Source organism: Cyclopterus lumpus, chromosome 14 (assembly GCF_009769545.1).
Source record: "Cyclopterus lumpus isolate fCycLum1 chromosome 14, fCycLum1.pri, whole genome shotgun sequence".
Classification (NCBI taxonomy): domain Eukaryota; kingdom Metazoa; phylum Chordata; class Actinopteri; order Perciformes; family Cyclopteridae; genus Cyclopterus; species Cyclopterus lumpus.
In genome coordinates, this window is record NC_046979.1 from 13,663,166 (window position 1) to 13,678,254 (window position 15,089).

Here is a 15,089-nt window from a genome sequence, read left to right on the forward strand (position 1 = left end):
AAACAGACTACTGGAAGGTCTGGAAGCACCGTGATGTAATACGTAACTTATGTCGCTGGAGGGCGGTATTTTCTTACTGTGAGAAATATATTTCTTCTCTTTTCTCTTCTTTGCCTACTTTTCATCCTTGTTCATTTTCGCCAATACTCGCTTCACCTATAACCATTTTATTTCATAGACTAACTTACATAGACTTATTTTATGTGAATAACATATTCATGATGTGAATAAACACAATGAAACATATGATACATAATAAAACTGATGATACATAATGAAACATAATGATAGATAATGATACATAAACATATGATACATATTGATATATATGAAACATATGATATATAATGATACATAGAAACATATGATACATAAAAACATATGATACATAAGTAAACAGACTAAATATATGCTACATAATAAAACATATGATACATAATTAAATATATTTTCATATGAAACATATGATACATGTGAAACGTATGAAACAGTCTGCCAGCGAGGAAACATATTGACGCTCCTGTGACGTACAGATGAACGACGTTTCCGTAGCAACTGGGGGCGATCCGTTAACCGCAGCGGCCGCTGTACTACGGGGGCTAATAGAGGAGTAGGGGGGTTGTCGTCGGTGACCGGACACCTCATCTGTTTTGCGGGGCATAGAGACACGGGGGCGACGCAGTTATCGAGGCGGCGAGCCCGCAGTTCCGCGCGAAAATGCTAAATATGTGGAAAGTTCGAGAGCTGGTGGACAAAGCGTGAGTACGGAGGAGCAGGTGGAGCCATCTGCACGAGATAAACCGCTAAGTGGCTGCTATGCTAAACGGCTAACGTTAGCCGGGCAGCATCAGCAACAGATACAGGCCGTGACGTCACGGTGATAGCCCCTCAGCTGTTAGCCCCGACTAGCTGGCTAGCTGCCCATCTTCAACCCCGGGGCATAAATAGAGACGTGTGCTTTGCGATGGCTTGTTCCACATTTCCATCACTTGTTCACACAGCGCGGGGGGGAAAAGACAACATTGCACACCGTCGATTCGTTTATTTACATCCTAAACGAAAGCTACCCAGGTAGCTAATTCCGCTAGCATCGCGAAGCCCATGTCGGCTCTGTGTTTGTGTTGGTGCCGCTGCACAATCACGCCCTGTGTGTCGACCTGGTGATGCCTGCAACCTCCACCATGCGTTCACCTGACATTATACCCCCAGCAGAAGGCGAAGCCATCAGAGGGGGCAAGTTTGTGGATAGTAACGTTACATTTCCAGCCAATTAGTGACCAACCATGTCTCGACGGAACCCGTGGCCCCGGACAGCTAAGGCAACAAAGCTGGTCGGCGAAACAGATCGTACTGTTTGTTGCTGATGCTGGTGTTGCAGCCTGTTTTGCTTCGTGTTGTTTATCTGAGCACTAGATTACGCGTGCTTCTTTGTGATATCTATTGTTGTAGGTATAGTGTGCAGGGTATACTGTAACAGGAGGAGGGAGAACACCAGCTCACTGTCCTGTTTGTTCCAAGGGACTTTCTGAGTACATTTATATCTATGTTGAGTAAACCAAAACCCACAAACAATTGAAAGATGTACTGATGCTTTTAGTTTGTTTAGATAAGCAGGCTAAGTACACCTGTTTCTAGAAACAGGTCTTTGTATTTAATAAACAATTAAACCACTTTTGATGAAGATGGTTCACTATCCTCAGGACTAGGTTTGTGGTAGATAAAATAGCTTGACAAAGAAAGCTGTCATCATATGTTTTATAGAGTGACAATAACCATAATCAGCTTTATTGACTAAGTATATGTACACAAAGAAGAAAGTTGACTGTGTTTTTTTGCTCTAGGTCTACTATTTCTACACAAATAGACTGCACCAAGGTCAAACATAAACATTATGAAGTTGTAAGGACTTTTGTGTCATCAATGTTGGTTCAGTTCAAACTAATCTCAAAGGAACTTACTATACACATTAGAGTCATTATGTTGACTGATGAAAGGACAACCTCATCTCATACAATCAGTGCCCTTACAGTCAGACTGTTAGTGGTGCGTCTGCTGTCACACATCAACCTTTTAGATACTTCTCCTAAACACAGATTCTAATCTCTTCCAGTCATTTTCATGTGGGATTTACTTCATTAAATTCCATCAATACAGCCTTGAATTGACTTGAATTTGCAATAACATTGTGAATCTGAGTCTTTTTTTCTTCAGCAAATAACCCTTGAGCTTCCTTGAATTAGATTGTTTATCTTTGTTGTTTTTTCTGATCTATGATCTAGTGCTTCAGCCACTATTGGACTGATATTGATTATAGGGCCAAATATGGCTGGACAATACTTCAAAATAATACATTATTGTCTTTCAATTAATCTTATTGTGGCTAAATTATATCGAGATATTGTGATAAACAATTACATTGTTTAAATTAATAATAACAAACACACACTAATACTTAAACACACACTAAAATACTTAGCTAATTTGTCAAGTATGTCATTCACACGTGAGTATACAAAAAAAGACTTTACCATATGATCATTTAATTATTGTATTCATTTGTTGAATTACCAGAAAAGATGCTATCATGATATATATGGTTATAGAGATATTAAATTACCTATATGGTGATAGAAGATTTTTTGCCATATTGCTACTGATCAGTACATCCCATTGATTGATGCACTTAACCTTTGATCAGATAAATGTGTTTACCTTATAGCATGAGTTACACTCCAAAGTTGTTTCTGTTAATTTTTTACTTCATCAATATTCTAGTTTATTTCGATAGTCGGTGATGTAATTTAGATTTAGTTGAAATAGTTTGTATGTCAATCTTAATTTCATATTTTGAAAACATTTCAGTGGTTTGTACATGCCTGTTATCAGAATGCAACTTCTGCACACAGTAATGATGAATAACCAATGATGTATTTTTATAATGTTGTGCCTTGTATTATACACTCAGTCTCATTGGCCACTTTATTAGGTACACCTCCTGTGAAAAGCTAATGTCATCCAAGACTAATACCACAGTCCATACATTCACCAAGATAACAATGTTCAGTTTTGATTGACACTGTCAGATATATATATATACACATTTATTTATTTGTGTATTATTGGGGTCGTAGTTTGCAGTGGTGTTGAACTGGACTGCATTATATTTAGAGGTGTTTGTTTTGCATGAGGGGGAAAGAATATTAGGAATACCTTTCAATCAAATGCAGTCGGGTACAACACCACCACTAACTACTAAGAAAGTTGCATAAAAGAATGATAAGTGAATAGACTGAAGAAAAGAGATAAGACAAGTGAATATACTTTCCAGAAGTATCACAGATGGAAAGCTCAACAGAGCTTTAGATGGAGTAATAGACACCAGCTCCCATCAGCTGTTGGTTGTGCCTGGCTGGGCATGATGAATACACTCTATTATTGATCTGCTTCAACAGAGCCAGCAGTGGTGGCCTTGCTTTTCCTGCAGATTAAGAGTCACGCTATTATGGTGCTCTTGCTGTGTGTGTCAGTCTTATCTGCTGACAATAACACAGTCAGTGGCAGCTCCTGTACTGAAGATGCCTCTTATTTTCTTTTGCTGGGAGGGTGGCAGAGCTCAGAGGAGAAAGAGGCGGAGAGGAAAGGTGCTGTGGAATGACAGAGTAATGATGGGAACGTGAGATTGGCAGATGCGAGGAGCAGAAAATAAAGAGGAAAATGCCAGTTCAAGAAGGAAGGGGGTCGTGGCAGAGAGAGATGCGTTTCACGTTTCAGTCCTTTGGCTGTTTTTCTTCTCTAGGAGTCTGTAGAGCAAACAGCAACTTGTGAGCCCACAACAACAAAGAGAAGAGTACAGGAGGCAGACCTTGCTGATGGGGAGTTGTGGCTTTGTGTACCTTGCTGTTTACTCACATGCAGGTCGAGACAGGCTTTTTAGAAAGCGATCATTCATAATTCAGTGAGCTGAGATTCACCTGGTCTTATTTGATTTCACTGTGTATTATGACACCTGCATTAATGTAGCTATTTGTTGTGATAATCCTGTTTTCGACAGTTATTGTCGGCTTTAGTATGTGTGCGCTGCACGAGTGAGGTGTTGTGTAGCAGGAGGGAGATCGGCGTTGTGTAGAGTAGAAGTTAGACATGATGATGGCTCTCTGCTGGCCAGAGGGATTGTTTGTTACTTAAGAGTCACCCTCATTGAATTTGTGTGTGTTCTACTGTGTAAATCTATCAATGTGTGTGTGTTTTTGATTGTCTGCCTGACCGTGTGAAGGGAATCAGCACAGAACATTTGCTGATAACCAGCCAGGAGGACTGATCGAAAGACTGGCAATAAAAAGCTCTGGGTTCACAATAAGTAAACCGAGTTACAAGAAAGTGAAGCCACATGGTTTCACTTTTATGTCATTTTAATTGATATTTTATTGGAGTAATCATAAAGAAAATATATGTTTGTGTCAACAGCACTAATGTGGTGATGAACTACTCAGAGATCGAGTCCAAGGTGAGAGAGGCCACCAATGACGACCCCTGGGGACCCTCCGGTCAACTAATGGGAGAAATAGCCAAGTATGTGTAACACACCTACACAGTTTCAGTATGTGCATGCAAATACATGCAAGTTATCAATAAGGTAGCAGGTAAACTGTGTTGTGTTATTAGACACACCTGAACACAAATTGTTTTATTTAGAAGAAAAAATAGTGACGCTTTGGTCACATGACCTGATTATACGTTGGATTACCGGTATGGATTTTCCCAGCACAATAATATGTTTGACTGTGTGTTCGTGTAGATCTACTTTTATGTATGAGCAGTTCCCGGAGGTGATGAACATGCTGTGGACCAGGATGCTTAAGGACAACAAGAAAAACTGGAGAAGAGTCTACAAGGTATGGTTACACTCTGGTTGGCAGGTGATTCCCAGGTGTGTGTGCTTATGTTGTAAATGTGTCAGGTTGTACTGTGCAGCTCAGTTCTGTATCGTTTTATTAGGATTCGGAAAAGTCTCAGGGCTTATTTGTTCCTGCAGTCAGACAACGCATGAGTTCTAGTGTTTACACAACTGACTGGATCAACACCTTTTAGGTTTATTGATTCTCTGGTTTTCTTTCTTGTTATCTTAGATACATAACGCTATATATATATATACATGTATGTGTGTATATATATATATATACACAGGGATGTCGTATGTGTACAGATTGTAAAGCCCTCTGAGGCAAATTTGTGTATATATGTATATGTATCTATATATATGTATGTGTGTATATATATTGTATATATATATATATATGTACTGTATGTATGCATGTATGTATAAGTATGTGTGTAGGATTCAAGAATGTAGTATAAGCACTGCTATATATCAGGGTAGTGTGTGTGTGTGTGTGTGTGTATATATATATATATATATATATATATATATATATATATATATATATATATATATATATATATATATACACACACACAGTATTCTTGAATCCTGCCCACATACTTATAAGACTTATATGCAAAGATGATAGATTATGCAAAGCCAAGGAAGAATGAGTTTGTTTGGACTTTTTAGAGCATAATTAAGATGAGTTTAAGAGTAGGGATAGTTGAGTAGAGCACAACGGACTTTAAATTATTTTGTACTAGCTCTCTCTATTCCCCTCTTCCAGGCTTTACTGCTGCTGGCCTACCTGATCAGGAATGGGTCTGAAAGAGTCGTCACCAGTGCCAGAGAACACATCTACGACCTGCGATCTCTAGAAAACTACCCCTTCATTGGTGAGTCTCTGAATACATAATAGCTAGATAGCTATTTATCTTCTTATTCTTACATTTGAAATACATTTGTGTGCAGATTAGACGCTATCAGAAAGATCACTGAGTAACCAAAATAGAATGGGTTCATCGCCTGAGGAGAATGAATACAGTGTGCAAAGTGAAAGTTCAATAAATTAGATTTTGATCATTCTTGTGTACAAAAATACATTTTGACCTGGTGATGGTCTAAAAGGAAAGTAAACAAAAACATTATGATTGAGCCTCTCTGGACAATTAAAATCATGGCAAATTTAATGGATTATCTGACATTTAACTTTAAAGACACCTTGCCTTGACACAGTGGGTGATACTATGGAGGGTCAGAATGTCACCAACGTTACTATCGCTAACAAAAGTCTGGCCAGTAGTCCTCCTGTTTTACTTTTCTGTGTGTGTGTGTGTGTGTGTGTGTGTGTGTGTGTGTGTGTGTGTGTGTCCGTCCAGATGAGAATGGTAAGGATCAGGGCATCAATGTGCGTCAGAAGGTGAAGGAGATGGTGGAGTTCATCCAGGACGATGACAGACTGAGAGAGGAGAGGAAGAAAGCCAAGAAGAACAAAGATAAATACATTGGAGTCTCCTCTGACAGTATGGAAGGAGGAGGAGGTGGAGGAGGAGGAGGCGGAGGAGGCGGCGGAGGAGGCGGCGGAGGAGGCGGCGGAGGAGGCGGCGGCGGAGGAGGCGGCGGCGGAGGAGGCGGCGGCGGCGGAGGCGGAGGAGGAGGAGGAGGAGGAGGAGGAGGAGGAGGAGGCGGCGGCGGCAGCGTTAAGACCCGTAAGTAATTCACTACGTCTCCTTTGACAAGTCAAATGTGGATTAAAATGCTAATAATAACTTCCCTTATCCAAACCCAGCATAATTCAAATGAATTGGAGGAAGGATAACATGTAAAGGAAGCCTGAGACCTTTTGAATCTAACTTGAATTTCCTGTAATAACAAGGAATTTGTAAGTTGTAGTTGATTAATCAATAAGTTTAGCACAAGAGCCCAAAAAATGTCTTCAAATATCTGAAACACAGAACAGCATCCTGAATTTGTATGTTTGGTGTGTGAGGAAATTATTTAAATTGATCATTTGAAAAAATTAGCAATGAAAAAAGTACAAAACATTTTCTAGGTCACAATGTGTTGATTATGGTGTGATCGGAGTGACATTTTATAGACCAAACAATGAATCAAAAATTATAATTATTTATCGGCAGCTATGATCTTATTGTTGTTTTAGTGTCTTATATTTGTTACAGATCAGCATTTTTACACAACATTGTTCAGTGGAACTTTTGAGTTTTATTTGACCGAGTTTAAAAGTCATGCTCTTTCTCTCTCTCTGTCCTTTTCTGTGTTCTTCCTTCCAGCAAATGAGTTGGATCGAAGTAAGTGGGATGAGGACTGGGATAAGAGCAGAGGAGCATTCCCCTTCAGTGAGAAGCTCGGAGAGATCAGTGACAAGATAGGCAGCACCATCGACGACACACTCAACAAGTTCAGGAAGAAGGAACGAGATGACTCGCCCGACAGAATCAGGTAAACGTACGATGTCCTGCACAGTTATACATATTACATAATACATCATTATGTTCCTGAACTGTCTGAATGAATGCTCGTTTTAAATTGGTCTACAGGTGTATACTCCATGCTTACTTATTAATTACTTAATTATTTAAACCTTTATGTCTCGGATTATCATTACACAAACAAACACACAGACGTATGATAGTTGCAAAGCAACAAAACGGTGCTTCTTCTTTGTGTCCGGTTGCCACAGTGACAATGAGGAGGACAGAGCATCGAGAAACGGCAGGCAGGAAATCCTTGAGTTCAAAGATGAGGAGGAAACTGTCACGACAAAGAGCATTCAAATCACACAAGCAACAGAAACCACCACCACCACCACGCGGAAACGCAGCGGAGCAACGAGCAGCAAGGCGTTGGACCTGGGGGCTGCAGCCCACTACACTGGAGACAAGAGCCCAGAGGAGAAGGTGCTCACAAACACTCACGCTTTTCCAAATGTCGGATACCTTTTCAAGAGTACACATTTAATCACCTTGACTTTTTATTTCCATCTTTAGACATCAGCCAGACAGTCTTCCAGTAGCGGTCTAGCTGACCTGCTCGTGATTGACCCTTTATCCAATCAGAGCACTGCAACAGGTAGTTACAAACTTGTGCACACACAAAGATTTGTTGGACAAGAGTTAATGAATACATACATGTGTGTGTCCTTCCATCCAGGTGGCAGTTCAGACCTCATTGGTGGCTTTGCTGACTTCTCCTCTCCTGCAGCCTCTGCCAGCCTCCCAACTTCCACTGGTAAACCTGTTCTTGCCTCTCTCAGCTCCTCCTGTGCTAATCTGAAGGTGCTTTCAGACTTGTAGTCCTGTTAATGTCGTTCAGACAAAGGGGGAAAACTATGCACCGTTTCATCTTAGAGTTTGGTCTTTGTGTCAGAGTCCGTTTGTACCAAGACCCTCTTTTTGAAGCAGTTTCGGTTCAGTAGTTTTGATCACACCAGGTTTCCAATGATTGTAATAACTGGGCAAACCCACCAGGTTAGTTTTTGCTGAACCAAACAGGTTAAATGTGAAAGTCCACTGTGAAAAAAAAGCCAGATAAATAATTTTGTTTATGTATTTACATTTTTTTAGGGGGGGGGGGGGGATTTGTAGAATATGAGTGTAAATTAAGGACACAGTGAAGGAGTTCACAACTAAACATATCACAACTCCCTTGTGTCCAGCTGCTGGACGATCCAATGGAAATGGAGAATTTGGGGATTGGAATGCTTTCTCGACCAATACACCAGTTTCGTCGAGCTCTGGTCCCTCCCAGCCCGTCACTGACCTGTTTGGCAGCGTCCAGTCAACCACAGTCCCAGCCTCTAACACTGCCCCACCTTCTACCGAGCTCTTTGACCTGATGGGTGGAGTAAACCATCCACTAACCAATCCACATGCAACACTGAGTGCCTCTCAGAGCATGACTTTCTCTCTGGGAGGTGCAACGCCAGGAGCCTCTGTTGCAATGCCAACCATGCCCCTTTCTCGCTCTCAACAGGTGGGTACGGTATATTTCACAAGGAGGCCTAGTTTGTCTCAAACTGTATGAAAATCAGGAAATGTTAAAGATAATGAATTCCACTGAAAGAATAACCCAGAAGTTCCCAATAATAAATGGTACAAATAGCGCCTAAATAGGTCTAAATAGCGCCATGAATTTTAACAAAGAAATGTCTGTTTCTGATTTAGTGGTGCATATCTGGTGGGTGATAGCAGGGTAGGCCATGAGATTAAATGAGATCCAATGTATTGTTTCTTTATCGTGAACATCTGAAAGAGACCTGGATCAAAAGAACATGTGAAAGGTAATGAAATATTCAGCAATGCTGCAAACCTAATCAAAGATGTATGTAACAGCACCATTAAAGAACGCTTTTTATTCAAATCTTCAATAATTATAAAGGGTTATAAACCATTTTGAAGCTGTTAATTGCTTTCAGTTTTTGATTATTGGTTCTTAACAGTATGTTTTTTTCTCCACAAAGAATATAGTTTTTCGTGACATATACAAATATGTCAGGAAAAACTATATTCTTTGTGTAATATATTTGTTCATTAATTTTAGAGCTTGGGAGGCATGACATTTCAGCAGCCCATAGGACAACAGCAGAAGGTTGGTGTTGGAGGTCCAGGATCATTAGGGTCAACCTGGTCTGACCCCTCCGTCAACATCAGTCTGGACTTCCTATCAGCAGCCCTCAACCCCACTAAGACGCTGCCCACACTCAACAATATCATCCAGCAACAAGGTATTGTGTTCCATACTGTGATTCATTTTCTATATACACAGTATATATTAATTGTTTTGAAATGTGGTCAATCAATCTCCTGCTGCGTATCTCGTAAACATTTTAAATATACATTGTGGGGTTGAACAGAGTGGATTAACTCCTCCCTGTCCATATGTGTCCGTGCAGGAGTACCTCCGGTTAACCTGTTGGCCCAGAGCTTCGGCGGACTGAACCTCAGCTCCCCGCCCCACGTTACACCCAGCAGACCACAGGCCACTCCCTTGATGGCAAGCAATGCAATGACGATGGGCATGCCTGCTTCAATGGCAACTGGCATGCCTGTTTCCTTGGCATCGAGTATGCCCCCTTCAATGACCACGGGGATGGGGGGAATTCCTGTAAACCAAGGCATGATGGGAATGAACATAAGCATGAATATGGGCATGGCCACTCCGGTGATGATGGGTGGTATGGCTGGCATGGGAGTGCCAGGAGTGGGGTTGGGCCTAGGGCACTCCATCACCCCAGCCGTGGTTCCACCCAAACAGGATGCCTTCGCTAACTTTGGCAGCTTTGGGAAATGAAGGAGTGCAAATGTGTGAATGTGAGTGTGCATGTCTGACATTTTGAGAGTGTGAACCAGAGGACTGCTGTACTTGAAGACAACCTTGCATGTTTCTTTCTGCTGTCTTTGGTGACCTGGCACCAGTGATCCCAGTCTGTTGACATGATCTCGGAGGTAGGGGGAGTGCCCACTGCTGCCCTTCAACCATTTTCAACTTTAAGTCACACAGAGGACACCTGAAGAGCAGGGAAGCTGTCAACCCACACCCGCGAGTCATTACTTTCCTGTGAAGAAAAACTCCTCATCTTTAGCTGCTTTTATATATGAACTAAAGTATGTCCGCCTTCACAAAAAAATCACTGCAAAAAGTTTTTTGTTTTTTTTCTGTAAATGTACAGAGAATCCAATCAGTAGGATTAACTCCAATAAAAATGTCATTGCTGTCTTAATTTTGCATTTTGGCTTGAGGTATTATGTTTTATATAATTTCAACCAAACTTAATTGTAAAATGTAAGCTATTGCATTATTGCCAGAGGGGACTCTTTTACTTTCTGCCACTCCTTTTGCGACCAGTATAACAGTTACAACATGTTGCTGGTGCATACTGAATCCATATCTGGTCTTCCAGCAGAGGGCAGAATGAGTCTACGCCTTGGGATAGCACTGTCTGGTCGTATTTCTTCTTGAGACATATTAGGGTGGATGAATTGCATATTACATCCTCTTCCTCCCATCCTCATTTTATCAGGACTGAAGCAGTTCACAGTAACTCAATGCAAAGTAGGACACCTCCAGTTTTATTGATGTTTAAAAGACAACATGAGTGAAACCTTGAACTGCCTAGGACAAATGTTGGGCTCTTTATATTACAATAATCAGTTCGTTAACAATGACAATTTTCCTCTACTTTCTATTTTGAATGCCTCTGTTAGATTATTACCTGAAAAAAGGATGAATCAGTATTTTATTTTGAATACTAATCATTTGGTATTATCAATCTAAGCATTGTTTTTTTACTCACAGATCTCTTCTGTCTATTGTACCTTTTCATACTGACACTGTTTATGGATAGAGGATAAGTACGTTTGTTTTTTGTTTTTTTTAAGTATTTGCCAACTGGCTCGGGGAAAAGAGGGTCAACGATGGTCACGATCTACAAGACTGAACATTACAATCCTCTACACTTCTTCCAAGGCAGTGGCTCACCTCGGAATGATTGGGTCAACCCAGAAATGTACATTTAATTACAAATCATTTTTGCCAGCAAACATTTTTCAGCCTGCAGCTCTCTTGGTGCACCTCACACATTGTGTACTAGAACATATTCACATGGATTAGACACATTGGAGGACTTTTTTTGTTTTTTTGTTAGATGAGTTTTAATAAATGATATCTAAGGCTAGTTGAGACCAATCTAACGTGTGTGTGTGTGTATGTGTGTGTGTGTGAGAGAAAAGAATAAATGAGTGTGTGTGACTGGGGATAGTTTTCTCAGTTTGATGTGCAAACACAGCTAAGCAAAGCCTATTGTCATTTTCTGAGGCACTGCACTCCAAATGACCAAATCTTTATTTTATTACTCTGAGGAATGATTCCATAGTTATTAGTTTAATATGTTGTAAGATTACTTGTACGTATGTTATGTTCATACTAGAGCTACTAACAACATAATTTAGTGTACAAGAACCATTTTGTTATTTTTTAAATTATTTTTATCGCTATAGCTTATTTAATTTGATTGTTTTCTGTACTTCATTTTAAATTAAATTAAATTAAATTATAACATTAAAGATTAAGTCTCCTTTTTTTTCTCGAAAGCTTTGAGTATCATGCTGTGGGGTAGATTCCAGTATTTTTTCAACTTAATAAAATGTAGTTTTTTGACAACTTTTAAACCAAGTAATAAATAACAAAATGTATACCTCCAGAGTTGTAGTGCATAGAAGGCTTTGAAAAATAAAACTAGACTATCATGATGGGGAAATACAATATTGTTGAGGTTTGAAAGAGAACGGGTATCCTGATAATCCTGTAATTTCCCCACTGAGGGACTAATAAAGGATTATTTTATCTTATCTTATCTTATCTTATAAAAACCTGTGTACTCTATGTTCAGCTTTAAATAAACCTGTATTAATCTCGAGAGGGGTTCAGTTGATGCAGCAACACAAAGATAGAAATTAAAAAGAGAAAATAAGAATGAACAAGAGCACATAAAGACAAAGTTATAAAGTAACAGTATGAAAAATAGCATCAAGTCTAGTAAGCACTGCACATCAGAATAATACAAACCGATTCAGTAATAAGACTTAGTGTTATAAGTATTAATAACCCACAATAGAAACACAGTATGTGTTAAGATAATATAACATTAACATACTATATATAGTATGATATAGCATAGTATGAAGTATAGTATATATTGATATCAGGTGCAATATAGTAGGCCTAGTAATAATAGTACAGTGCAGCAGTATAGCTGAATATCAAATGCAATATGGTATAGTATGGCAGTTTACTGTATTGGATAGTAAAGTATATAATATATTATGGTAAATAATAAATGTAATAATAATAGGGTACTATATAGTATGAAATAAATCCTAGTAGGTTGAGTATTTAAAAATTAACATAATTAATACAGAATCAGAAACTGTTTGTTTTTATTTTAATTTTACATTGGGTATTTTCTGTCATAAACCCCCATGTGGCTGATAAATATAGCTAAATAGTTTGCGGGAATGTTGACACATGAACGTGCTGTTGTTTGGGCAACCGACCGTTTTTAATCAATCACACTCCAGATGGCCGATTGAACCCCAGATCTAACTAACCACAGAATAAAGCCAAGGTGTAAATTGAAGATTGACATGCCCCTTAAAAAAAGAAAACGAGATCCGGGTGGGTTCTCTCAAACTGGAGCTGCGGGTCACCGGGTGACCAGAAAAGGATCCAACACTTGCAAAGGCCACGCGGCCTCAGTTGGAGCGAGTTCTGCATTTGAAGACGGGAGGTCACCACCAATATCAACCCTGTTCAACAATGTATCAGCGAAGGGGGGCGGTGGTAACGGCGGGGTGAGGTCAGGAGGTGGCGGCAGATCCCAGGTCAGTGCTGGAAAGCTGCTTCACTGTGAGGAGCAAATCGCTGAGAGGCTGCATACGCCACAGGGCGCAGCAAGAGAACCCCTAAACCCAGATCCAGTCCGCCTCACAACCTCACCCGTACTCGGAGGTGATCGTCCAGTTTCCAGTTTTACCATCCCGCCAACGGAGAAAGGTACGTTATAGTATTATGGGATGCATACGGGAGCAGAGACACAGGGAAATGAAGATAAAACATCTTATGATAATTATCCTTATTATGAGATACTAATTAAACATTTTGATGGTCTATCTAGGAGATAACCAAATCACAACTATAAAGTGCCATTTCCACATTAAAATCGCAAAATACTGAATTAAAATCATTATTACATCAAGTCCAAAAATAATTTAATGTTTATTTTTATCCGTTTTTTAAATTGTCTTTGGTAAAGACAATTTCAATTGAATCTGAATCTTATCCTCAAATGTTCTCTTCAGATCTGGAGCAGTTGCAGTCTGGCCAAGACAAGAATGGACACATTAAATGTTCACCAAATGCCTATATCGTGTGGGGTCATATCCACCGCCGATATGCCCGTCGCAAAATCAGCCCTGGAGCCAATATGATAGAGACCGGTATTGTGCTGGCCTGTGAGTGGTCCAAGCTCAGTCAGGAGCAGAAGAGGCCCTACTATGAAGTGGCTCACAAACTGAAATGCATGCAGAAACAGCAATTCCATGGTATGGACCATTACACACAACCTGATTAGAAGATAATGAACATTTACTTTAAGTCTTGTGTGCAGATATACAGTAGGATGTGTATTAAGTTTGAATCTGTATGCTGAACCTCTGACTTTCACTTACTCTGGCTTTCTTCTTGTGACATCGTACCAGATTATGTGTTGTGCCGACAGAAGAAGAAAGACAGAGAGTGTTTATCCTCGGGGCAGGGAGCAGAACAAGACCCTGGCATCTCCTTCTCACAGGCAGTACCTCCAGCTCAGTCCAATTTGAAGGGCCCCATGTATCCATATCCCCCCATAATGCCCTATGGGCAACCCACTTTTTACCCCGTGTCATCAAATCTCTGCTCCAGGGTCCGGAATAAGCATCTAAGGTTAGGCAGGGAAATATTCCAGCTAGCTGTTTAAATCCATCAATGCACCTTCCATATTTCCCATGTAGTGAATTTATTTTGATAACTCGTAAATCTAGCAAATATGGATAATTAAATGTTTCATCTTACTGTAAACCCACATACATGCAAACACAGTTTCCTTTTCTTTAAAGCAAGTGCAAGTAGAAAGTGTTATGTTCTAAGAGCCAGCTTTTTACATTTACACGATGGCTCACTTTTGAACACAGACTTTAATTAAGAGGATGTACGGATTCCCAGAATTCACAGTTCAGTGACATTTGCATTTTCTAATTGACTTCCTATTACATCCGTTTTTTCTACAGATACCAGCAGTCACAGCACTCACCACAGAGGGACGAGTCTTACGCAGCCGGACACCAGGCCGCAGCGACCGGCCATCAACAAAGTGGAGTGTAAATGTGTGGGTGATGTTGGAGTGATCTGGGAGACATTCAACACAGGCAATGATATTTAGAAAAATCATACATTGAATTTTATTGCAATATAAATAAAATGCTTTGTATGTATGTTGTGGTCAGCTTTTATCTTCTAAATGTTCAAATACAAATACATGTTAGGTCATTTTAGTACATTCAAATTAATAGAAACACCCAAACCAAATGATGTCTGCGTGTAAACACATAATGTTACCTGAAGGGGAGTTTTTCCTTATCCTATATGAGGGTCT

General features: G+C 39.9%; 2 protein-coding genes across 2 annotated transcripts; both read left to right on the top strand.

Moving 5' to 3' along the window:
- The first annotated feature begins 540 nt into the window (after positions 1-540).
- LOC117742916 (clathrin interactor 1-like) lies at positions 541-11,587 on the top strand. The gene is made up of 13 exons (XM_034550571.1): positions 541-758; positions 4,465-4,569; positions 4,796-4,892; positions 5,670-5,778; positions 6,262-6,423; positions 6,568-6,591; positions 7,174-7,342; positions 7,584-7,800; positions 7,891-7,972; positions 8,054-8,131; positions 8,559-8,875; positions 9,443-9,626; positions 9,795-11,587. Exons 1-13 carry the CDS (start codon positions 718-720, stop codon positions 10,190-10,192), a joined length of 1,983 nt encoding a protein of 660 aa, XP_034406462.1. The 5' UTR covers positions 541-717; the 3' UTR covers positions 10,193-11,587.
- Positions 11,588-12,955: 1,368 nt separating this feature from the next.
- LOC117742991 (transcription factor SOX-30-like) lies at positions 12,956-14,927 on the top strand. Its single transcript, XM_034550701.1, has 4 exons — positions 12,956-13,453; positions 13,759-14,001; positions 14,158-14,380; positions 14,725-14,927. Exons 1-4 carry the CDS (start codon positions 13,045-13,047, stop codon positions 14,816-14,818), a joined length of 969 nt encoding a protein of 322 aa, XP_034406592.1. The 5' UTR covers positions 12,956-13,044; the 3' UTR covers positions 14,819-14,927.
- Positions 14,928-15,089: the final 162 nt, after the last annotated feature.

Excerpts from the sequence above, each read along its gene's own strand:
- LOC117742916 (XM_034550571.1), top strand. The coding sequence starts at position 718 with ATGCTAAATATGTGGAAAGTTCGAGAGCTGGTGGACAAAGC. Across the intron at positions 7,801-7,890 it reads ACAAGAGCCCAGAGGAGAAG|ACATCAGCCAGACAGTCTTC; the intron begins GTGCTCACAAAC and ends TTCCATCTTTAG. Across the intron at positions 8,132-8,558 it reads CAGCCTCCCAACTTCCACTG|CTGCTGGACGATCCAATGGA; the intron begins GTAAACCTGTTC and ends CCTTGTGTCCAG.
- LOC117742991 (XM_034550701.1), top strand. The coding sequence starts at position 13,045 with ATGCCCCTTAAAAAAAGAAAACGAGATCCGGGTGGGTTCTCTCAAACT. Across the intron at positions 13,454-13,758 it reads CATCCCGCCAACGGAGAAAG|ATCTGGAGCAGTTGCAGTCT; the intron begins GTACGTTATAGT and ends TGTTCTCTTCAG. Across the intron at positions 14,002-14,157 it reads GCAGAAACAGCAATTCCATG|ATTATGTGTTGTGCCGACAG; the intron begins GTATGGACCATT and ends ACATCGTACCAG.